Source organism: Peromyscus californicus, unplaced genomic scaffold (assembly GCF_007827085.1).
Source record: "Peromyscus californicus insignis strain IS unplaced genomic scaffold, ASM782708v3 Scaffold_6__1_contigs__length_162567912, whole genome shotgun sequence".
Lineage (NCBI taxonomy): Eukaryota > Metazoa > Chordata > Mammalia > Rodentia > Cricetidae > Peromyscus > Peromyscus californicus.
The window spans coordinates 17781819-17808331 of NW_026294584.1; the positions used below are offsets into that span (position 1 = coordinate 17781819).

Here is a 26513-nt window from a genome sequence, read left to right on the forward strand (position 1 = left end):
TGGGATTAAAGGCGTGCGCCACCACCGCCCGGCCCTAAAAGCATTTTTCTATTTGAACATATAACTAAAAAAAAGATGACAAAGTCTTCCTTTAGATTGCAGTAATTTCCCAAGCTATGAATAGCTCCCTCAAAGGCTGCTGCCTACTGAAAAGTCACCAAGCACCTTCCCATGAGACCCACACAGCCTCATATACATGAGCTTCTCAGATGGAAAACCCACTTTCTTGCTCCCAATTGAGACCTGCCGGTAAGAAAACATGGCATGGCTGTGCTAGCCTGGCTAAAATGTCCACTGTCCTATTGCATCTTGAGACAGAGGAGGAACTGGCGTCTAGTCTAAGTGCTGATTTTCACATAGGGGGAAATAAACAGGGGAAGCCATACCCAAGCCATGTTTAGGATTTAGGACACAAGATTTTTTGGGGGGGTCCTGAGGATTAAACCCAAGGCCTCATGCGCCACCTTGATATACACGCATACATACCCCAGTCCCTCTAAGTTTTTAATAAAATATAAAACAACTTCTATAACAATGCAGATACAACTGAGGGAAAAGAGAAGATTTTTTTCAACCCCCTTACAAATACACCTAAAGAACGTCAGTGGTTTCAAGTTGCAATGTGGCGAATTTCTGGTGTGCAGGCTCCCAGCTAAGCCTGGACAGCAACTCCCTTTCGTCTTCCCTGAGGCAACTACACTGCTGGTCTGAAAATGACAAGGAAGTAAGGAACAGGGCTCAGCACAGCTTGACTGAAAGGCACAAATCTCTATTTTGGATAAAATTAAATTTGGACATTCTTAGGGTACTTAGAACACCCAAGGGCAACCAAAGGACTCCTAAGTGACCAAGAAGGCCAGCGCTGGTATCAAGACAACGTTTCTACAGACATTTGTCACTTTCTGGAAGTTACCACAGTGCCCTTCTGTAAGAGACATGCCGTGTTTGTAAAACTCGTGTAAAAACACCCGAGAAAGAAAAAGGGCAATTTTGGTGGAAGGAGGAAGGTGTTATTAATTTATATATTATCAAAACCATGGAATTAATGTAAGGGGCAACACCCCATAAACATCCTTTGTATACCTCTCAGGAGACTGCTAGAGTCACCAAACACCAAGGTGAGTCCTAGACAACAGTCTGAAAAAGACTCAACATTCTTCTCAACCATCCATTTCCCCACCTTCTCCAGTCTAACAAACGGCTGCTTCTTGCAGGATGTAGCTGTCCCATCTAGACCAGTCCTTAAACCGCCCTGTACACTCGGGAAAAGTGACCAACAACTGACCAAATAGGCTTGGACATCAATCTTGGAAAATTTTGGGAGAGGGGGATATTGTATATATCCTTACATATGCATCTTAAAGCAGAAAAATTTGAGGAACTTCCCAAGACACAGTTCTTTTTATCACTAAAAACCCCAGGGCATATTTACCATTAACCTTTGTAACTACTGTGACCCAAAGGGAGGTAAGAGCACAGCTATTTTAAGTAAAATAGCTATTTATTCAGCCTCTTGTCATGCCAAAATGTTCTGTGCATATTTCACTAATTACACACCCTCCGAAACAGGCAAAATTGTACATCGTTATATTTCATATTACCTGATTATATAAAAGTGTAAAATGAAAATGACTTATCAATTCCTTTTAACATTCCTAATAACCCAGAGATATGAGGCACAAAAATCTCAGAAAAACATGACACAGTAAGAGCAGTAATGTAGTTCTCAGGTAAGTTAACATGTCATAATCTGTTATGAATATCCAAAGACAACAAACTTTTAGAACATTCTATTTACTAAGATTCTGGCATAGCTTTATGTAACAAGATACAGCACACCAGGCCTGCCACTCAACTTGTTTGGGGAAGACTCAGCTTCAATATGAAGCCGTTAAAAATTAAAACCAAAAGTCCTGCTTTTTACATGCTAAATATCTTGTAAGTGTGCCATTAAACATAGTAATGAACTTAAGACAGCAAGAGTATGGAGTTAAAAGCTAAACACTGCAGCCTAAACAAAATCTATACAAAACATAAAGGAGCTATCACTGGCTACATAGAAACCTTCTGACTGGTTAAAACCTGTATAAAACATGCACTTTAGAATTGTTAGCTATCAGTTCAGAAAGTACCAGTGTCTACTAAACAATTCCTCTCCAAAGTGTAGGTAAAATGAATTAAAATGACATAACACCATCTAACCCTAAGAAACATTCAGTTATGACTCAAGTGGAGGTAAATTCCAGAGCTTTGGGGGCTTTCTCATGCTGCAAAGTGCTGGGTATCTCTGGTGCATTCAAAGCAGCATACGAAGAAGTCTATGGATGTCATCAACCTCAGTCAAAGGCAGGACTGATGGCGCCCAGCTCTGACCTCCCAGGAAGCATGGCTACTGTGTCCACAAAAGTAGTGTGAGATCAAAGGCACGCTGTTCTGGTAGCTAAAGAGATAGCAAACCACCCCCCTCTTTAAAAGCTCCTTCCCCAAGTAAATCAAAATATACGTGGGGAAAAACTAAAATACTTATCTACAGAGTAAGGATTGTGAAATATTTATGTAATCCCTACTTTGAAAATTTTTACTAGAGTCATCTCATTATTTCTGGTTACATCTTAAAGATGGACCCAGATTCTGTTTCTGTTGACTTATCCTTAAGTACTTCTAGTAAAAAATATTAGCTTTATTCCAAATATCTTAACCACTAGTATGACTGCAAAGCACTGTCCCCCAGAGTCACCAAGCACTGGAAGAGGAAAAGGTGTTCAGGCAGCAGGCAACAATCATGGCCCTTCACACAGCGGTATCCAAGTGGCTACTGACTAGTCCAGGAAAGTCTAAACACAAGGGAATTCATGCACGTCACTACATAGTCAGAATCTTCACAGTTGAGAGCTCCTTCGACATTGCACTCTGTAAGGGACCCTGGTCTTCCTTCCCGAGGCTACGCTGAATCTGAACTTGAACCCGCGGCCTTCTTTTTCTTCTTCTTGCTGTGCTTCTTATGCTTCCTTCTCTTCTTGGCTTTGTCCTGTAAAGATATTCCACGGCAGGCATCACTACTGTGCCTATTGAAAACACGCCAGTGAGGAACATCAGCACTTCTACACCCAAGCTGCTACATAAACAACCAGAGAAGCAAGCAAACTAGTTAGGACGTTCTAGACAAGCCCCAACAACCACAGCTATGGAGTCTAGGAGTGCTTGCTGAGTCTCAAAGACAGGCACATTAGCAGTTTCCAATAGAAACTTCTCTGGAAGACTCACCTGAATCATGCTATCAATCGCTACATCTCATGTTATACACAACTTCCAAAGGAAAAGGCACTACAGTTCCAACACAGGACACTCACAGACAGCAAGCCACAACTGCTTTAGTGTGTCCAAGTACGTAATCTAATATTTTTAAGTTGGAACATAAACTGTGTACTGTTCAGACTGCAGCACTACTTTAGCTGCTAATACCAACCACTAACACTGACATATCCTTAGAAGTATCTTTTATTTAATAAAACATATGCTTACTATTCTTCTTTTTGTTTTGAGACAGTATTTCATGTAGCCTAGGCTGGCTTTGAACCTTGAACTCCTGATGCTAGGATTACAGGCACAAACCACCACATCCAACCAAATGCCATTTTTACAGGGACATCTCTGCCCTGGAAAAGGAGTGAAATTTTTAGTGGATAAAGGGTGCTGGAGTTTTGATGATCTCTAACTCTTCTGAGTGCTTCTGCTACAGAAGTAAAGGCAGAAATTCCAGGCTACTAGTATAGCTATTCAGGAGGAAGAAGTGGTACCCAGGCAAGGCAGGCAGAGCTCCCTCTCCTCTGCTACTGTTACAGAAGAACCTTGCAGCTTGCCTTCTTGGGGATGCTGCTGAAGACAGAGGAGCAGCTTTGTGCACAGATAGCAAGCACTCTATCACCAAGGCACATCTGGGCTCCCCAGAGCTTTTTTTCTTTTTAAAGCATGTACTTGAATATAATTTTACAAAGAAGCCAAAAATCTTCAATTTGAACATTTACGTATTGTGGTACTGGGATGGACTCCTCGGCCTTGTGTATGTAAGGCAAGCACATTACCACTGACTTACACCCTCAGGCCATGGGGAGGCTTTCTTTAGCTGCTCACTCTTCTCCATATATACACGTCTCCCCCTCTCTCATACTCAACTGCATCTCTAAGAACTAGACCATGCCTAGTGTAGATGCTGAGTAACAAACACACACCAGTACAAAGAATAAACCAGTACGCAAGTACATACTAGACTTAATCACAGGTTTTTCTAATTAATCAATCTAAACTACAGTCTAAAACAGTCAACTAAATTATTTTCGCACTCAGAAAAAAATGTTTGCCACTGTGGTCACAAAACACATAAAAGTGATTTTGGAATCACTTATACCCAAGTAAACCCAAGTTCCAGAGAAAGGCCTTGTATTAAGAGCCACAAAGTTCTAGGAAAAGTTTACCCTAACCCTACAACTGGGGATATCCTCATTTTTTTCTTTTACCTCTCCTTAAGAGAGTGCCTTCCAAGGCCCACGCTTATACAGAAGACCCTGACACTACTTCCCAGATATGGTCTGTACTACTCTCTGAAGGTATCAGCTATTTTCCTCTTTTGGCCTGCTTCTCATTTGGATACATTCCCATTCTCTTAAATTTTCTTCTTTCTCTTTTCCTATTTCTCAATTTGCATAATGGCAGAGCTGGTTTTAAAAAGAATATGGTGGGGGGGTGGCACACACCTTTAATCTCAGCACTCAGGAGGCAGAGGCAGGCAGATCTCTGAGTTAGAGGCCAGCCTGGTCTGCAGAGTGAGTTCCAGGACAGCCAGGACTACACAGAGAAACTCTGGAAAAACCAAAACCCAACAAACATGCATGTTACCACTTCCAGTTCTCACTGCTGCTAATGCATGTTACCAGCAGTTCTCACTGCTGCTAATGTTTTGAGAAGCCTTTTCTATTATTCTAGGTTTGGCTGACCTGAAAATACTTTCTTTTAGAAGACTGAGGAAACCACTGTATTTAATTATCGCTTAAGAAAGTTAAGTAAGAGCTGGAGAGATGGCTCAGTGGTTAAGAGCACTTTCTTTCTTTCCCTTTTTTTTCGAGATAAGGGTTCTCTGTGTAGCCCTGGCTGTCCTGGAACTTGCTATGCAGACCAGGCTGGTGTCACACTCAGAGATCCGCCTGCCTTTGGCTCCTGAGTGCTGGGATTAAAGCAGTGTGCCACCACCGCCTGGCCTGGTTAAGAGCACTTCTTACTCCTGCAGAGGACCTGGACTCAGCTGCCAGCACCCATGCAAAAACTCCAGTTACAGGGTGTTCTGTGCCTTTCTGAACTCCATGGTCCACAGACACACTCAGGCAAACACTCATACAAGCAAAAATCAAATAAAAAATAAGTTGAAGCATACGTGTGTTTAAATATATAAATTATACATATGATTTTCTAACTCTATTTTTATTTATTTTGCATGGATAGGTGTGTTATGGTGCACACGGAGGTCAGAGGATAAGCTGGTGTCCTAGAGATCAGCAAGCACCTTTACCCACTGTGCCATTTCATCAGCCCCTTGAAGTTGTATTTCTTTTTGTTTTCCTTGATAGGGTCTCATTCTGTAGACCAGGCTGGCCTTGAGCTCGGAGATCCGTCTGCCTCTGCCTCCCAAGTGCTGGGATTACAGGTGTGCGCCACTTTGGCCAGCTCTGAACGTCTGCTTCTAACAGTAAGATACTGAAGTCAGGGGATGTTTGCTGCCCTCTCCTAAGCCTACTTGCTTCTCCCCATCAAGTCACAAAGGTGACGGACACCACTATCCCCAGTACTTCACTTGGTCCCAGCTGAACTAACGTGACAGTTAAGAACACTGGGTCTGCCGCTGTCTGTAAAAATGAAAGATACTTGCTGTTCTCTCGCGCTCTTCACCGCTTTTCTTCCTTTTTGCTTGCACCTATGAAGGTGAAATTTGTGTGAACAGAAGACAAACGTAATTTGTACTTAGTGCATTTATCTTACATGTTCGAGTTACACGTAGAAAATTTTGATTGTAAAATCACATTTTCATGACTCCTGTTATATCAATAGTTTCAATAACAAAATGGTAAACTAAGACTTTACGTGTTTCTAAGAGCTCCCCTTGCATTGTCTCTCAGCACCAAAACTGAGGAGTGCCAACTGTGGGAAGGTGTCATAACTAGCACAACACAGCCCAGCACCTGAGTCTCAGCTGCAGCTCAATCACTGTTAGCACTCTGCACTGCCAAAGTGGTCACACATATAGTGCACTCTCTAGAGCAGCGGGTTCAAATCCTTGGAAATAACAATGCTCGTATCATCTGTATTTCCCTTTGACCTTTTAAAGCATGGTGAACTGAATTCAAATTAAATCAAAAGTTGTTAAAACCCGTGTATATTAAATGTTAAGTACAAATAAGATATTTTATTAAGCATTCCTTTTTATATACTGGCTAAATGTTAACTATTAACAGTACTAGACCATAAAAACTGCCTAACTATTGAGTTGTATGGTATACCTGTTAGATAACTGTATACTGTACACATGAGACAACACATAAAAAAGTCATCAACAATCTAAGAAGACTAAGGATTAAAGGAACAGACATAAACAGTAGGTATGTTTGCTTGCAATTAGGTGGTAGCTCTCTGAAAGCTTGTCTAAATACTGTCCACTATTCTGGAAAATGACAGGAGGCAGAGATTTCTGAAGGTCCCAACTCCAGCCTGAACTGACTTTTTATCTTCCAGTCTCATATTCGAGTGCTTATATGTTCAAACACAACTTCATCAGGTTACACACTGCTACTTACTTTCATGTCTTCTATTAGGGGACAGTAATATAAAAATTAGTGTATCTAGCTTATATTAGCAATGAGTTTCATTTCAAAGAGCATAAAACATACAGCTATAAGATGGGGCAGCTGGTGTGATGGGTCTGAGGGTCATTTTCATAAACCAAAAACAATGAAGTAAAAAAGGAGATAGGAACAACCAAACAAGGAAGGTATAGAAGGAGCAGGGAGTTGAGAATCAGAGTAGACAGACAGACAGACTGACAGCTGGGCAAGATGGACGCCAAAGGAGAAAGGCCTAGCGAAGCCAGACTCCAGAAACCAGCTCCCTTGGCAGTGCCCAGACAGTCCATGTAAGACACAAATGAACAAACAGCATGTGTGACCCTTCTTCCTACTTTAGCCAGACTGGACCTCAGTTTGCACACTCTATCTGTACAGCGTCTTCCACGTAACCAGAAGGACAGTGATACAAATACGGCATTGGAAGGGTACGGGAAAACACAGCGATGATGACAGAGTCCTTCGTGCCTCACCTCTTCACAATCCGACCCGGACAATGACGCAGAGGAGAGCGCTCTGTCTTCATACAGCTTTCTTTTTTTGCTGAGTCCTTTAGTGTCCTATAAAAACAAATACATGCATGCCAATTTAAAAAATACTCTGCCATGAAAACCTTATGCTTTTTTTTTCAAAGTGAAAAATTTCTATTTGTTATAGTGTGTGTATATCTGCATGTAGGCACATGTGCGAATGTATGGCAGTGAGGGTACCTCCACAAAGTCTTTTTATTCTTTCCTGCAACTTTGTGGGATCCAAGGATTCAGCTCAGGTTGCCAAGTCTGCACCAAGGGCTTTTTTTTTGCTGAGCCATCACACAAGCCCAAAACCTCATGTTCCTAAGTTACATTTAATAATTATTCTAATTATTCTAATAATTCTTCTACAAATCACTCAGCTTTAAACTTAGAAATTTCTAACATAGTGACATTTACCAGGACTTAATTTTTTATTCCACTACAGTAATACTTTCATTTAAGAACTTGAAGTAACTACATATCCATTTAGATCAGCAGTTTTTAACCTGTGCGTTGCAACCCCTTTGGGGATCAAATGACCCTTTCACAGGGTCACCTAAATAAAACAGATACTGACATTACAATTCATAACAGTAGCAAAATTATAGTTATGAAGTAGCAACAAAAATAATTGTATGGCTGAGGGTCACCACAATATGAGGAACTATACTAAAGGGTTGTAGCATTAGGAAGCACTAATTTGGAGATAATGTTTTCATTTCCTTAAATTAACAGATACAATTTTAAGGTCCTAAGAAACCAAGATGGTGGAAGATTTAGGTCTTTTGTATTTTAATCCTTTTGTTTCTACTCAGGATTTCACCAGAAAAGAAAACCAGTTGGTAACTACCTGCTATGATTTAAAAGGATGTCTGTATAATGACATTGGTATATTTATAGTTTAAAGATTTCATTTGTATTTATATATATGTGTGTACGCAAGAGTGTATGTCATGTGTGTGTGCAGGTACCCATGGAGGCTGAAAAAGGGTGTCAGATCCCCTGGAGCTGGAGTTAGAGGTGCTTGTAAGCCACCCAATGTAGGTATTGTGACCCAAACTGGGAACTCGGGTCCGATGGAAGAGAAGCAAGCCTGCTTAACTGCAGCGCCAACTCTCCAACTACTACACGGACATTTTAAAGACAGTTTAGTCTGGGGCAGCAAGACAGCTCGGAGTAGAAAGACACCAGAGACTCACACAGCAGCACAAGGGGAGAACCCGCTTCACAAAGTTCCATACACACGTGGTGCACACCATCACCCCCACATCATGTGCACATGTGTATGTGTATACACACAAACTAAAGCTTTTATAATGTACTTAGGAATTTAAGCAGACATTTTAAGAACTAAAAATTATGCAAACATCTAGCATGTAAACATTTAGAAATGTAAACTAATAAACACTTTGGTGAGAAAATCTTTAGATAAATTAAATGTATCCACATTTTGGGAACCTAGAAATTATAGTCCTAGATATGCATATTAGAAAATTAAGAATAACTCATAGGAGAAAAAAACAGTTAAGAAATACCCACTGTACAGAGCCAGAGAAGTGAACTTGTTGCTATTGCAGAAGACCCTGGTTCATTTCCAGCACCTCCATGGTGGCTTACAACTGCATGTAACTCCCAATTCTGGAGTAACTGATGCCCTCTTCTGCCTCTTTTGGGCACTAGGCATGTACATGGTGCATATGCACACATACAAGCAAAACACTTAAACACATAAAAATGAATATTTGCACTGCAGCAGTCTGTAATGTTGAAAACTGTAAATAACTTGGTGGCTGCAGAGAGGGCTCAGTGGTTAAGAACACTTACTGCTTATGCAGAGGGCTCATTTCAGTTGCTAGCACTCACAACAACCACCTGTAACTCCGGTTCTAGGAGATCATATGTCCTTTGCTGGCCTCCACATGAACACACTTGCATGCATGTGGTGCACATAAACTCATACAGACAGTATACAAATAAATAAATCTATTAAAAAATGAAAACAATCTAGATGATCTATAAGGACAACAGGGAATAAATGCAATATTGTAAGCAAAAGAAATAAACTTGAAAACATCAGGGATAAATGTCAACAGTAATGCTGAATAAAAAGCTGGTTTCAAAACTTGACACTTGGCTGAGTGGTGGTGGCGCACGCCTTTAACCCCAGCACTCGAGAGGCAGAGCCAGGCAGATCTCTTTGAGTTTGAGGCCAGTCTAGGCTACAGAGTGAGTTCCAGGAAAGGCGCCAAAGTTACACAGAGAAACCCTGTCTTAAAAAACCAAAACCCAACCAAACCATACTGTGTGTTACTATGAATACATATACACTTATTTGCTAAATGTGGATGAGAGCATGAACATTCATCCCAGGACCACTGCCTCTGCAGGAGTGGTGACTTTAAACAGTCAAACAAGATCAGAAACAAATGGAAACCATTTATTAATTCTAGCCACCAGGAGGGTGGCTGGTTCAGCCTTTCACTTGTATTACTTAGTTTTAGGTTCATGTATACTTTTTTGAAATATGAAAACAACCATTATTTTTAAATAGTTTTGAACATCAGGAGCTAATACCAAATCAAGTGACATCCTTTGGGTAACTACTAAAACAATCATATGGGTTTTTTTTCCTTCTATTAGCTAATATACACCAATTAATATTAAGAATAGAGAAGCTATAGTGGAGACCATGTGGTCACAGCCCCAGCTGCTCAGGAAGATCCCACCATTCTGAAGCCAGCCTGGGCAACACAGGGAGTCCCCATCTCATAAATAAATGAATTCATATTTTTAAAAAACCACTGCACTAATATGAAATTCCTGGATATGATACACACCACCGTTAACTTCTTCGTCAGTGCTGTGACAGACTATCTGAAGGCAATGTAAAAGTAGTTACCTTCTCTTTCTCAGTCACATCCTTTGACTTCTTCTTCTTTTTTGAACCATCCTGCATGAATACACAAAGAGACACAGTACAAGTGTAGTCCTCCCCCAAATTGATCTGACTCATGACTAATGAGTTTGCTTCAATATCAGAATTTATTGCACAAATAATAAGCTCAATCTACTTTATGTGTATATCTGCATGGAAGACAACAGACCTTTTCTGTTACCTAGCTGAGTAAAACCTATATACCCCTACAACAGTCTGCAATACCCAAATGGCTTATCTTAAAATGGGGCCTTACACCACTGTCTGTCTGTAGTGGCCACATGCACTCAAATTCTATAATCCACATGGTTTTCTGCCATCCACCAATCTGATTTGCTTACTGTCCTCATCAGGAATCCTGCTTTTATTCCCTTAGTTCTAACTACTAACCTCTGTATTAACAAACAACTCCCTCATACAGTTGCTCAAAGGGTTAAATGCATTAACTGTCAAGGGCCTACCCAGGACCTACCTACCACACAGCAGGCCTTCCAGGAACACTAGCTATCATGATCACAGGACTGCTGCCTTAAAGACACAGAGATAGCCAACAGTCACTGAGGACTTTCCACACTGGGAACTTTGTCAGAAGAAATCTTCCCAGGGCAAGTGAACAGGAGAAAGAAACCTGAACAGGAGCTTTAGTTTCCTGAGGCCCCTGTGTTCCTTGGGTGCCCTTTGTCAGAACCATGTAGGGCATTTGTCAAAAATATAGACTATTTCTGATTCTAATCAGACTCTGGAAATGGGACCTAGGAATCAATTCTTTCTTTTTTGATACTGAAGAGTGAACCCAGAGTCTCTCCCATAATATCAAGCAAGCTCTCTACCACATTTCTCCACTGGGAATAAATCAATCTAAATAAGTAGGTACCATAGTGTCTACCACTGAGTACAGTCCTGGCTGCTGGAATCAACATTTTTATAAAATACTTCACACTTTTGTTCTTGACATTTCTAGTTAGTACAGAACAAATTTAGGTAAAATAGAAAGCACACCAGGCTAGCTACTAAAAAATAATCTTTTGCCCCTGAATTACAAATATTTTTTTGAAAATGGAAGGAACAATAACATGGAGATTTGGAGACCCAGACACATGTATATGAAAGTACTCAGGGAACAAATACATGCTACATGGGCAGTATTAACTACACCAGTCAACTGGTGCGGAAAGAACCTCAGAGTACAAAAGTCGTACATGCTCCCTCTGACCGCAGTGATGTCAGACAGGAGCAATGGACAGAACCACGGAGTGCTTTGCTCTCGGCAACTCAGTGCTGGGGTCTCACCTTGCTGTCCGAGTCGGAGTCCGACACTGAGCTCTCGGGAGACTTATGGCAACGACTCTTCTTTTTCTTCCTCTTTTTTGTTTGTTTTTTATCCTACGAAACATTTAGAGACATTTGCTTTCTGTCTCAGAATATAATTTATCCATTTAACCAATATCACAAATGAAGTTAAGGCCAGAACTTAATGAAAGGACCAACTTATAAACATATTTTCCTCAATGAATATTTATAATGTAACATACCATTTTTCTATTTGAAGAGTCAAATGATCTGAATTATGTTTGTAATTCTAACCAATGAGTCAAACGCATTTTAGATTTTTCAAAAAATAAATTCTATTTTAAATGGACTAGGCAAACTTAAAAAACAAATACTAATATCTAAACATCTCATCATTTCATGTATTCATTTATGGGTACTTTAAGCTATGAACAATTAATTAAAATCAGAAAGTCAACATGCCTAGCAGCAATTTCACCACAGGAGTCTCTTGACATTCAATTCAAGTAGACAGCAATTACTTCATGAACCACCACAGCCAATCTTACCTCATCTTCAGAATCTGAAGAACTGCTGGAAGAATCAGAGCTCGATGAGGAAGAAGATGAATACTTGACCAAGCACAAAACAATTAAAGCTTGTGAGATGCAGGAATTGGTTTATTAACTCTCTCAACTACTTAGTGAAATCAATCTAGTGTCTAACAAAAAAGCCAGCTCTGTCTCCCAGAAGTTCAACGAAGTGACAACTTATGTAGCAATGATCGACAATTATCCTCCTTAGCAGCAACAGAAAAATCACTAGGTTATGAGGGAGTTGACATCTCCTTCATGTCACTGAGAGAACATCACCCCCCACCCCCCACAACCAAAGGACTCCCGGACTACTTGACTCATCTACAGTCTAAGTTACCTTTAGCATACAGGTAAAAAAAAAATTAATCATTCTTACTTTTTTTTTTTTTTTAGCTTTTAATTGTAACATTTAGAAAAAAGAAAACTTTTGCTCACCCTACCAGATTTCTTCTTTTCTTTTTTCTTTCTCTAAATAGAAATAAACACAAGCCTGAGTAAGTGGATGAGATTCAAATGTCTTATTAACACACCATCGTGAAATCCAAAGATAAGAATGGCAATAAACAAAAAGGGTGTTACCTGTCGTTTTTTGGATGAGCTCTCATTTCCACTTAATAATTTCTCTCTGTGTTTTTCTAGTTCTTTTTTCCAATTCTGCAGAAAGGTGAAGACATCATTAGAAGCTTCTGTCCCCTTTTCTTTCCGAGATTCTTATTACCACTCACCATCTCAGCTTTCTTTTTTAAACAGAGATTTATTTATTTTCATTTGTATGCACATCTGTGTAAGATGTGTTTTTTCCAAGACAGGGTTTCTCTGTGTAGCAGCCCTGGCTGTCCTTGAACTCAGAGATCCACCTCCCTCTACCTTCCGAGTGCTGAGATTAAAGGTATGTGCCCCCATGCCTGGGTTCAAAAAAATTTTAATGAAACCCTGTCTCAAAAAACCAAAAAAGCAGTCTCACTATGGATTACCATGAGAAGTCAGAGGACAACTCTGTGGGGTTGGTTCTCTCCTTCCATGATCTTGTGGGTTCTGAGGATCAAACTCAGATCATCAGCCTTTGAGGCAAGTGCCTTTACTGAGTCCTTGTTTTTATAGAAAGTATTAATTGACTCACAAACCTGCCTTTCAATGTAACAGTAAAATTCGTAAAATCTAGAATCCCCTTAATGCCTAAAGTGCAATGCTCAAATCCTTGGTTTATTAAAGTGAAACAATTAAAAGAGATTTCATTTTTATTGTAAGGAAAAGATCTGTCATTTACAAACCTCATTCATTTTCTCTTCAAATTCAGCCAAAGCTTTGGAACCCTTCTTTTTCTTTTCCAGCTGCTCCTTTACTTCCTCCCTTAAAAACAGAAAGACAGATGCCATTTCCAGCATTTCAATTGAAGTGGATGGACAGAGACAGGATGAAATTTTTTGTAAATAACATTTTAATAGTCTAAGACCCTTGTCATATTGATAGTTCAAATTCCTTTGTTTACAACCATGTAAATAATCATAATAAAGCCCACCAAGTGATATCAATCCTCTTCTAAACCCAGAATGCTTAATTATTATTTTGATTAAATCTCACAACAACCCAGTAATAGGTACCTTACTGCCTTACTCAAGTTCAGAGAAAGTAAGACATCTGTCTCAGACCACAAGCTGTCAATGTTAAGATGAGCCAAGTAAGTCTATCTTACTCAATGCTACATCCCATAGTAAGGCCTGTGACATAAAATACTCGACCTGCCTGCCAAAGGCTTCATACAGCCTACCTTCTTGGACCACTGGCCTAAGGTGGGCATCTTGGAGATGGATTTTGGATGTCTTACCATCCCTCAATAAGAGTAGCATATCCCTGGGGCTGGAGAAATGGCTCAGGGGTAAAGAGCACTGACTGCTCTTCTAGAGGACCCAAGTTCAATTCCCAGCACTTACACGCAGCTAACAACTGTCTGTAACTCCAAGGACTGACACCCTCATATAGACATACATGGAGGCAAAGCACCAATGCAAATAAAATAAAATAAACAATTAAAAAAAAAGAGTAGTGTATTCTGTCTAAACTCTGTAAGTGGGAAGACACAGTACAGTTTAGGGCGAGTACCTGCTTTATTTCCGGGAATGCGGAATTTGAGAATGTGACGGCAGAGGCTGACTAACCAGCAATAAAAATCCTGGGCACCAAACACCTAATGAGCCTTCTGGGCTGGCAACATCCCACATGTTGTCCTAATTCCTTGCTAGAGGAATAAGTGTGCCTTGTATGATTCTGTTAGCAAGACCCCTTGCAAGCCTGCGTCTGACTTCCCACTGGTCCCCTTTTCAACAAGACCTGACATCCTTCTGTTGCCATTAATCTTGTTAAGAGTGGGATTATCTGCCAGGACTCCTCTAAGTGCTCTTATGAATTACCCAATCTGTGGGTTGTTCTAAGGCTTCTGACTCATGGGCATTAAAATGTGTTCTTGAGCATGTCCTCTTTAAATTCCATCCTCTCTTAGCATGTTAAAAGTAAAATAACATTTTATTTGGGGGAACTTTTCTGGTATGCTGCAGTGGTTAAGAACAATAATTAAGCACACTGGAAGAGATGGACATTTGAGCTGAAAGGATTCCCTATAACAGACAGTAAGCATCAACTACAGCTGCCTGGATCTAAAGGTATTCTGCAGCTGGTGATTTGTTACTTCGGGACTGTAGTAGAAACAAAAAGGATGAAATATTAAACAATAGTGCCTGAAACTGTGACTGTGTATTTACAAAGATGAGAGCTACTCCTCCAGTTTTTCTGACTCGCCTGAATCAGCTGCTACACTTGGAACAGCACCATACAGTATTCCTACAGCTCCTCGCTAACTTCTCCGTGAACCTCCATGAAGGCCCATCATTTTAAACAGCACGGAACTGCAAGGTTAAGTGGGACATTTTAGAGGCTGCAGAAGAGAGTGACAGAAGTCTTCTTCCAAGTGTTTTAGCCATGCCAGGTTCTCAAATGTCTATTTTGTTCATGCGTGTGAATCACATATTCAAAACAAAACCCCTGTTAAATGTTACTTTAAAAATCACTCATTATTCTGGATGTTCACATGTAGAAGAATGAAATTAGACCCACATATATTATCCTGAACAAAAATCAAATCTAGCCAGGTGGTAGTGGCGCACGCCTTTAATCCCAGCACTTGGGAGGCAGAGGCAGGTGGATCTCTGTGACTTTGAGGCCAGCCTGGTCTACAGAGTGAGTTCCAGGACAGGCTCCAAAGCTACACAGAGAAACCCTGTCTCGAAAAACCAAAACCACCAACAACAATCAACTCTCGCTGGATCAAAGACCTTAGAGGGAGGCAGAAAGGCTAAAGCTGAAGAAGAAAACATAGGCTGTGCCCTGCAAGATACAGGGCCAGGAAAGGACTTTCTGAACAGCACCCAAACTGACCAGGAACGAAGGCCAACAAGTGACAACTGTGACCTCATTTAAACTGAAGTATCTGCATAGCAGAGGAAACATTGACGGAAGAGGAAGCTCACAGAGAACTCTAGTTGAATTTTTGATAGAGGATCAATACCCAGATATACAAAGAAATCTAAAACAAAGAATCAAGTGCTGGGGATGTCTATCTATATGCTGTGAATATGTTGCTCTGATTGACTGATAAGTAAAACGCTAACTGGCCAGTAGCCAGGCAGGAAGTACAGTATAGGAGGGATAAGCAGAGAGAATTCTGGGAAGAGGAAGGCTGAGTCAGGAGACGCTGCCAGCTGCCGCTATGAGAAGCAAGATGTAAAAGTACTGGTGAGCCACAAGCCACATGGCAACTTGTAGATTAATAGAAATGGGTTAATTTAAGACATAAGAACTAGGGCTGGAGAGATGGCTCAGAGGTTAAGAGCACTGCTTGCTCTTCCAAAGGTCCTGAGTTCAATTCCCAGCAACCACATGGTGGCTCACAACCATCTGTAATGAGATCTGGTGCCCTCTTCTGGCCTGCAGGGTTATGTGCACTGTATATATAATAAATAAATAAATTAAAAAAAAAGATATAAGAACTAGATAGCAAGAAACCTGTCATGGCCTTACAGTTTATAAATAATACAAGCCTCTGTGTGTTTACTTGGGTCTGGGTCTGGGTCTGAGCGGCTGCAGGAGCCAGGTGGACACAGGAAAACTTTAGCTACAATCAAGTAAACACACAACATAATTAAAAAAGGGAGTTGTACCCAGGATGATAATGCTACCCGAAGGAGTCATAGATTATAACAATAAATACCCAGTGCCAAGCATGGGAAACTTCCCTGAGTTGTTGGTCAGGGGGTCAGAGATTCCAAAACAATATAGGCTATGGCCACTAACTTTGGTGGCCTCCCAGAACTTGAAGGTAAGAGCCTATTGCTGTAGACTGATTACACACTTTGGATAAGGGACTTGGAGGAGACAAGTTGGACTGATGTGTAGCCTCTTTTCTGAGGACAGTTCTGGAAGTATCTGAAGGTGCTATCCAGGCTGCCAAGGGAGAGACACCAGTGGTAAAGCCTGCCAACCACAAAGATGAGCACAGCATATCCCTACTGGTGCAAGAGTGATACCTTTAGCTTGGAGGTAGCCATCAGTTAACTGGACTTAAGGCCCGTGTAGGAGGGAATTTACAGCTAATACTGCAAATTTAGCCAACTGCTTGTGGCCAGTAAGACCACAGACCCTGGAGGAGAACCTACTACTGCCATTTTCCTAATCAGATAAAACTACTAACACATTCTAAATACTTATCCTTATATCCAGATGAGGGCAGGTCTCATCCCTCAACAGAGAAGCTTCTTTTTGTAACAGATGGAGACATGGGTGCTCACCCCAAACTGGTATATCTACAATGCAACCTCTACATGTAAGGTTCAGGGAAAATTATAGAAAAGGGGGCCAGAAAGATTTTAAGAGCCTAGGACCAAGATGCCCACTGAGAGATGGTGTCTTTTAGACATGGCAGGGGAAATGTAGCCATGAAATTACAACATATGGCTGCCTAAATAAGATCTGCATAATGACACCACCAGATGACAAGCCAACTTGGATGAAGATGTCACAGGAATGCTGGGGGTAGGTGGGTGGGTAGGAGCCACTGAGGGGAGAAGGTGGAGAGAGAGAGGGAGGAAGAGAGAGGGAGGGAGAGAGAGAGAACATGAGTATGAATCAGTTTTCTTCAGGGATGAATTCCCTGATAGGCCATCCAAACCCAACTGGTCAGCCTTAGACACAAGATGAATTCAATTCAATAGGGTGCATGCATGTGTAACAATATTAAAGAAGTCATGAATTTGAGGGGAGCAGGAACGGAAAACAGGAAGAGTAGGAGGGAGAAGAGGGAGTGGAGATGATATAAATATAATACTCCTGTATGAAGTTCTGAAAAATAAGTAAAATCCACCTGTTATCTGGCAACTGCTCAACAATCACTAAAGGCAGGAAGAACAAACTTTATGAACGTGTAAATGGAGAAATACCAGGTAGGCCTTGGTCGGTTCAGATAATCCTGGATTGTTGGCCCTGAAGACTGGATAGGACCCCGTGATCGAGCCATCGCTATTGGATTCATGTAGGCCTTGAGGAAAGAACACAAATTAATTGTATTAAAATAACCAGTAAGGAAAGTCACTTCTATCTAGTAGTATTAGTATAAATGAATACTATATCCAACTAAGCATGAACAAGCTGACTAATCAACCTCTTATTACAAAATCAGTTTATTCTTCTACACGGCCTTGAATGCTTGTGAGATAAGTAGTTACTCCATATAACACATGCTGCTGTTGCTTTAGCAGAGATTTGAAAAATAATGATGCCTCTCACCTGCTGAAACCTCCAGGGTAACTTTTCCTGAAACCCAGTAGCCCAGTGAAGGTGATCACACTATGCTACTGGCAAATTAAGAAACCCATTTCCAAAGAAACAAATGATCTAACTATGCCTTAGTGCTAAATCTCCTAGTCCATACTGATGGTAATTTAATTCTCAAATTAACATAAAAAATTAAGTTACAATCAACAACCAAAAAACGACGACTTCATAAAATGGTGGTCAGTCACAGGGGCACACACCTACAATTCTAGCACTTAGGAGCTAGAGGCAGGAAGGTCAGGAGTAGCTACATGATGCTTTATCTCCAAACAAAAACAAAGCCCAAACTAACCTTAAACATGTATTTTATGTGCATGGGTATTTTGCCTGCACTTCTATCTGTGCACTGTGTACACACAGTACCTGTGGAGGTCAGAAAAGTGCACTCGAGTGTCTGGGAATGGAGTTACAGATGGCTGTGAGCTACCATGTGGGGGTTGGACTCAAACCCAGGCCCTCTAGAGGAGTAGCCAGTGCTCTTAACCACTGAGCCATTTCTCCACTCTCCCAAAATAATTTAAAATGTGGAAGAAATAAATGTGCTGCAAATAATGAAATGACAATTTGCAGAATGGGAAACCATTGGCAAACCATATCCTGAATAAGAGAGTAATGCCCAGGGTATAGAAAGACAACAAAACACCTGATCATCTCATTTAAAACTGAGCAAAGGACTTAAAATAGATATGTCTCCAAAGACACACCGTCAATGGCCAATAAACACAAGAAAGAATCTCAATATCACTAGGAAGGCTATTAGCAAAGAACCAGAAAATCACAAGGATTGTTACAAATGGAAGAAAGTGGGACCCTTCCTGCACTGTTGTTGGTAGGAGTATAAAATGGAATAGCTGTTGCAGATAATAATTTAGTGCTCCTCAAAAAGTTCCACATAGGATCACCACATGAACCTCCAATTCCACATCTAGGGACTACAGACACCCAAACAAACGCAACGCAGACTCTAGCAGACACCAGCGTTCACAGTGGCAGTAGTCAGTAATCACAACAGTCAATGGGCAGAACAAAACAAATGTCCATCCATGGACGACTAGATTAAACACAACACACGCCCCACTCAATTTTCAAAAGCTGAATTCTAATACTGTATCTGGATGGGTCTTGAAAACAGCTATGCTAAGTGACGTAAGACAAATACAACTAGACAGCGCCGTAGTTCCACTTCTAGGAGGTATCTGTAGGAAGCAAAGCCAGAGACAGAAGACAGAACTGGGCTTATCAGGGGAGAGAAGCTTGGGAGTCACCATTTCAGTGTGCACAGCTCACTTGGGATTCTGAAAGTTCTCCAAGTAGACAGACAGGTTGCAGAGCACCGTGAATGCAGCCAATGACACTGAACCACGCTTTAAAACGGCCAAGGTTGCTGGGCATGGTGGGGCACCCCTTTAATCCACGCACTCAGGAAGAAGAGGCAGGAGGATCTCTGTGAGTTCAAGGCCAGTCTGGTCTACAATAGTAAATTCCAGGCCAGCCAGGGCAACACAATGAGACCTTGTCTCAAAAGGAAAAAAAAAAAAAGGTGTTAAGTTTTATGATACATGAAACAACATATCGGTCTTCACTGTTCTGCTTTCACACCAATTGAAATGCTCAACAGAAGCAGCTGAAGGAAATATGTGAGGGTATATGTTTATACAAAAATAAAACGTACTCTGAGGACAGGGAGATGACTTAAGATCTGATCCTCCTGTCTCCACTTTCTGATTTTACATGGTGCTGGGGATCACACTCAAGGCTTTGTGCACGCTAGGCAAGCAAGCGTCATCAACTCACCATCAACTGAGCTACAGCCTACATACCGTATGCATATAAATATATAAATGTATTTTACAGTTACTATAGTAAGATAAACACACTTCAGAGACCTTTTTTCCCCCTCAAAAACACTGAGACAAAATAAAGCAAACATTTCTTTGTTTAGTGATGGTTTCTGGTAGAAATGATGATTTGCTAAAATCTGCTCTAGATATAAAATCTGTTTTGTTTTCAGACAAGATCTCCTGAAGTAGCTGTAGTCTGTCCTGAACTCTCAACCCCCTTGCCTCAGCCTGTGATCATAACCATGCACCACCATGCTTGGCCCAGTCTCAACCTCCTGATCCTCATATTCAGTTTTCCCAAGTTTAATTCAAGTTGATAAATGTTTACTCAATAAACGATAGGAACTTAGGTTAAAGATAATTACTCTCAGTTGATTTTAAGGCCTTCCTCTTCTTAACACTTGAAAGAAACAAAGAAAGCACTGTATTTGCTGCATTTTATCAAAACCTGCAAAAAATGACCATTTCCACCTTTCTAACAGATGTGACAGACAGACTTTCAGATTTCTCTGGCAGAGTAAACAATACAAAACCACCACTAAACAGCACATGCTGAGAATCACCTCCACAAAGACAGCACTGCCTAATTACTTGGAATGAGCCACAAATCTGACATAAGTTTCTTACGAGCAGGAAGGAATGTTAGAAGTTCCCAACGTTAGGGATATTTAGAGAATCAAGGCAAGGTATGGGTATCAAATGCAAAATACAGAGGCATACTCTGTGTGCGTGTGTGTGTGTGTGTGTGTGTGTGTGTGTGTGTGTGTGTGCACGTGCACGCGTGCGTAACCAGAGGCTGACATAGGGTGTCTCCCTCAACAGCTCTCCACCTTATTTTTTGAGACTGGGTCTCTCACTGAAGCTGGAACTCACAAACTTACCCTGGCTGGCTAGCACGCCCCAGAGATCCTGGGTGCTGGGGACCAAACCCAGGTTCTCCACAAAAGCACTAAATACTTTTAACTGCTGGCTTTTTAGTAGTCCCTAATGGGTAAAACATTTTAAGTTTAAAATTGTAAAAATTATTTCTAAAGAGTGCAACTACATAAAAGGACCATCCCAACTAAATTACAACAGTAAAAACTGAAGACCCCTTGGTCATTATCAAATCAGGATTCATAAAATATACTGCAAGTATGTCCCCTAAATGAAATATTATATAGTTACTAAAAAACGAAGTAGATCTATAGTTTGTGATTTGGAAAGATGTCCAGGGTTCTAAAGTGAAAAGCAAAAGCAGTTGAAAAAAAAAAAAAAGCATTTTAATCAATACCAAAAATCAAAAAATGAATGCATGTGCACCAAAATGAGAAGACATTCCCCTCAACTATTTTATTTTTGTAAATATTTATTATTCTTATTTTTTGATTGCATGTATGTGTCTGTGTGACTGTAGAGGTCAGAAGAGGGTAATGGATGTCTTGGAGCTGTAGTTATCGAGATGGTTGTGAACCACCTAATGTGGGTCCTGGGAACCAAATTCTGGTCCTCTTCAAGAGGAGTATGTGCTTTTATCTGCTGAGCTATCTCTCTAGCTCACCCCCTTCACCATTTTATATGCCTAATGGCTCAGTGGTTAAGAGCACTAACTGTTCTTCCAGATGACCCAGGTTCAATTCCCACAACCCACATGGCAGCTAACAATTGCCTGTAACTCCAAGATTTAACACCCTCACACAGACATACACGCAGGCAAAAAACACCAATGCACATAAAAGAAAAATAAATACATTATTTTAAAAAGATTAATTCACTATCTTGATAAAAGAAATACTAAGGGTAGGGGAGATGCTTAGCAGGTAAGAGCATCTGCTGCTCTTGCAGAGGACCTGGGATCAGTTCCAACACCTTATGGCAGCTCTCAATTGTCTGTAATGCCCATTCCAGGGAATCCTACACCCTTTTTTGGCCTCTGGTGCCTGGTTCCCATGGAGGTCAGGAGAGGGCTTAAAATGTCCTGGACTGGAGAGCAACCCTGGGTCCTCTGGAAGAACAGCCAGTCCTCTTAACCAGTGAGCCATCACTCATCCAGCTTGATCACTTTAAAGACTGTGCCGCTGGCTGGGGAGATGGCTCAGTGAGTAAAGACATGTGCCTCCAAGCCTGAGGGCACAAGTTCGATCCCTGGGACTTACTACTGACTCCTGGCACCCACACATAAAGACATGTGAAAAATTAAAATGTAATCAAAATTACAAAACTAAATATCTTGACTTTGTAAGTCACACATTCATATTATATATGACTCTGTCTGTGGCTGCATGAGTTCAAGGAAAGGAAAATTATTTGTTACTGTAACTCAGAATGGCAAGCTAGGCTCAAGGGAATACACATGTGTGAAGGTACCAAAAGAGCAACCTAGAACAACTGTGAGAGGCACGAGCAGAATCTGATCGGTTGCTTTGACTGTCTTTACCTAGAGGATATAGCTACTCACTTTAGAGGACACAGATTACCAAAAAGAATATGAAGCAGGCTTCCAGAAAACAGGCATAAAGGCACTGTGAATGCAATAGTCCTTTACAGATGCCAAGAACTAAAATGTTCAGGCTATCCATGAGTAGGAGTACACACGCACACACACTCAGAGGATCTCTCTCACTTCTAGTCAACTCTTCGGTGAACTCAAAGCTTCTCTAAGGGCTGAAGAGATGGCTCAGTCAAGGCGAGTATTTCTAAAGGACTCAAGCTCAGTAAGTAGCCTCAAAGGTTGTTAACTACAGCTTCTAAAACAAACAAACAAACAAACACCCCACAAAAAAAAATAATAAAACCCATCATTTAGGAAGAGATATTTTATACCCAAGGCCGATGACCTGAGTTTGATCCCAGGGATCTACACAACAGAGGAAGAGAAATCCCGGCTAGCTGTTTTCTGGCCTTTCACAAGCTTATTGTGGCAGGTGTGCACATACACACAAAATAAATAGATGTGAATAAAACAACAAAACAACTGTTCAACAAGATCTAATGTTTTTAAATTTGTGTTTGCCTGTCTATGTGTGCCTGTGTGCCTGTGTGCCTGTGTGTGTGTGTGTTCTCACAGATGTCAGAAGAAGGCACTGGATCCTCTGGAGCTGGGGTTACAGAGGGCTATGGATGGCCTGATGTGGGTGACGGGAATGGAACTTCAGTCCTCTGCAAGAGCACCATGTGCCAGGCCTGGTGGCTCATGCTTTTAATCCCAATACTCCAAAGGCAGAGGTGGGTATAGGCCAACCTGGTCAGTCAGGGACACACAGAGAGATCCCGTGTCACAACAAACAAACATAATTAAGACAGAGAGAGGAAAAAAAGAGCAGCAACATGTGCTCTTACCCTTGAGGCTTCACTCCAGTCCTCTAAAAGTTTGGTTTGTTTTTTTTAAATCCTGAAATCCTATAATCTTTAACACCATGACAATATCATCAGTGTAAGAAAAAGAACTGGACTGCCTCTGAGACCATCTCTGAACAAGAATAACAGAACAGCTAGTATTTTCAGAGACAGACATTCAAAATCAAGTCCTGGCAAAACTATGGAGCCAGTAAGGAAAGCGGTGATTGCAGGAATTGAAGCGACAGGAGTGACTGAAGCGGAGACTTTCAGCGATAATGCATCATAATGGTGGATGCATATCATTACTAATTTGTCCAAAGGCACAAAATGCACAGCAGGGTGTGATTCCTGAAATATAAACCCCAAGTTCACCAGAACAAATGTACCTTCTCGGTGGGGGATGTTGATAATGGAGATGATGTGCATGTGTCAGAAATGGATAGGATATCTGTGGTTTAAAAGTGCTGTTAAAAAGTGGGCCTTTACATGGAAAAAAAAAAATCCAGAGTTATTAAGTACTGAACCAAGTGTCAAATGAGTTCTTCTGGTCGTAGTTTAAGCAGCCTCAACCTGTCCCCTACAAATTAAGAGATTTCATCGGATCTCCTACATCTCCTGTCTCTTGAATTAATGTTCTCAGTCTTATAATCTTTGAAGTGCAAACAAAAGGCTACCAGAACATTCTGTGCTAGGACAACAAAACAGTTTTTGGAGTTGTCAAAACGCCCCAGTAAACGAAGCAAGTCTCATGTTTCACAAATGCCTTAGGGATGTATAAATGGAAAGTTTCCAGTAAAATGGAACATTTTGGATTTCTGTAAGAAAACTCATGTTTGTAAGCAACCCTATAATCTTTAAATCCACGAGAGCATCATCAGTGAAAACAAAACTTAAACTGAAAAATCTCCAGAAAACGGGGTGATTTCCAAGCGTGAGAGGACATTAAGAGGGCCCAGGCACTTCAGGACGTTGAACTCAGGATGCCCCATGCACAGGGCCATTTCCACTCCAGTCTACGGTCCAGACGACGCGTGGCCTCGTCTTGAAGCCAGGAGCAAAGAACCTTTCTGAACCGTGTAAGCACGGTTCCTGACTGAAGGGGCTCCATCGCGGAACTAAACGGACGTTCTGAAGCCGGGGAGCACTCACTACCACCGCACAGGCAGCTCTTTAGGTACCCACGCGCAGCCGCTCGAGCGGGCAGCTGCTGCCTTTGTGGTCAGGCTGTGATAACGCGGCCCCGGTTCGCACAGGTAGAAACTTGGGTTCGGGAGTCACTAACTTCCGTGGGCGCAGCCGCCTGGAGCACCCCTGGCCCCGCGGTCGGGCTGCGGCCCCCGGCGCTCGCGGCCCTCCCGGCTGCGGGGCGAGCAGCCCCCCCGGGGGCCCCGCCGAGCCCGCCGACCGCGGCGCCGAGGGCGAGCAACGCGCACGCGCACCGCAAGGCGCGGGGGTCTCGGGGCCCGCAGGTGCGCCACGGCCGCCGGCCCCGCCGCGACGGGCGACGGCTTCCGCTCGCTCGCCTGCCCGCCTGCCTCCCGCCCCCGCGCCGTCCGTCGGTGTTCCCCCACCGAGTACTCACCACGCGATTGTCTCGCTTCCCCATGGTGGCCGGCGGAACGCGCGGGAAGCCGCGGACGGAGCAGGCCCGAGAAGAAGCCGAAGCGGCCCGCCGCACGTCCGCCCACCGCCTCTACGCCCCGCCCAGAGAGCGGCGCCCCGCCAATCCCGAGCCCGCGTGCGCCACAGCGCCCCCTGGCGCTGCGGAGGACAGGCCAGCGCCAGCGCCCGCCGGCGGTTCCCAGGAGCTGCGGCTGCAGGGTTCCTGTGACCACCCACTCCTGGGCAGGACACGCTCTGTACCCCGTCTCGCCAAGGCAGCTCACTCCATTTGGCCTAGGCTTTCTTCCATTCTTTATGCGCCGAAACACTCATTCTAGGGAAAACTAAGATTGCTACAACTCTTACTGTGCCTGTTGGAAATAAAGTGAGGACCAACACAAACTGGTCCTACAGAGTCGTTCACCTGGTGGGGGAGAAAGCGCTGTTAGAGACTTAGGTTACTTGTACTGCTAAACTTCATTCGTTCATCACACGCATTCATTTTTTTTTTAATCATCTGCCTTGCATAATTTTCATTAAGAACACTTGCTGCTCTTGCAGAGGAAGTCAAGTCTCCACAAGGTGGTTCTCAACTATCTGTAACTTCAATTCCTGGGTTCTGGTGCCCCCTTCTGACCTCCTTGGGCATCCGGCACATATGGTGCACACACATACATGCAGGCAGCCAAACTACTCATACACATAAAATAAATCTAACAAAAAAATTAAGTCATAAAACTTTAAAAAGTGAGGCTGGGTCATGACAAAAGATAGTTAAGACACAATCCCTACCATTAAGGAGTCTATGAGTTTCTAGGGTGAGATAAACACACACAGGTTAGATCTTACTGCTTGACTGCTATGGCATTATCTGGACTGTCCCAAAACTTCAGAAGAAATGACCTGGACTCCAGAAAAGAATACACCGTGCACATTGATTATCACAGGCTTGGACATAGTGCTCACAGGTTCGTGTCAACACGAAAGCATTAGGAAGTAATTTAAAATCGATCAGAATCCTTTCTGGACTTTTGGGAAATGGCAATATGGGGTTTTCATTACACTGAAGAAAATCTTTTAGCTCCGCCCCCCACGGGAGGGGTGGGGCTTATGTATACAATCCTAGCATTTGGGAGGCTAGGGGTTGGGTTGGCAGAAATCCTAAGTTCAAGGCTATCTTGAGCAACAAAGTAAATGTAAGTGTGGTGTTATTTCTTTTACTCTTTTTTGGGGCAGGGTGGGGGGCGCCACCCAGCTCCCAAATAAATCACACACAGAGGCTTATTCTTAATTATGAATGCCCGGCCTTAGCTTGGATTGTTTCTTGCCAGCTTTCTTTAACCTATCTTGTCTACCTTTTGCCTGTGGGCTTTTCCCGTTCTCTTACTTCTGTAAATCTTACTCTTACTCCGTGGCTTGCTGTGTAGCTGGGTGGCTGGCCCCTGGAGTCCACCTCCTTCTCTGGCTACTTCCTTTTTTTTCACTCCTCCATCTCTTTTCTTCTCTTCATCCCAGATTTCTCCTTCTACATATTCTCTCTGTCTGACAGCCCCACTTCTCTCTCTTCCCTGCCTTGCTATGGGCCGTTCAGTTCTTTATTAGACCATCAGGTGTTTTACATGGGCACAGTAACACAGCTTCACAGAGTTAAACAAATGCAACATAAGCAAAAG

General features: G+C 42.1%; 1 protein-coding gene across 7 annotated transcripts; it reads right to left on the reverse strand.

The window, feature by feature from the left end:
- Positions 1-1571: 1571 nt before the first annotated feature.
- Positions 1572-24950, reverse strand: Fam133b (family with sequence similarity 133 member B). 7 transcript variants are annotated; one of them, XM_052720493.1, is made up of 10 exons: positions 24821-24950; positions 17686-17783; positions 13471-13549; positions 12779-12853; positions 12635-12667; positions 12173-12235; positions 11625-11717; positions 10299-10349; positions 7358-7444; positions 1572-5962 (listed from the first exon to the last, which is right to left on the reverse strand). In XM_052720493.1, the coding sequence occupies exons 1-10, from the start codon at positions 24842-24844 to the stop codon at positions 5870-5872; spliced, it is 696 nt and encodes a 231-aa protein (XP_052576453.1). In that variant the 5' UTR covers positions 24845-24950; the 3' UTR covers positions 1572-5869. The 7 variants fall into 7 exon arrangements, with proteins under 7 accessions (XP_052576453.1, XP_052576452.1, XP_052576448.1 ...); XM_052720492.1 differs by lacking the exon at positions 24821-24950 and adding an exon at positions 23625-24576 and having other exon boundaries at positions 13471-13545; XM_052720488.1 differs by having other exon boundaries at positions 1572-7444.
- Between the last annotated feature and the right edge of the window lie 1563 nt (positions 24951-26513).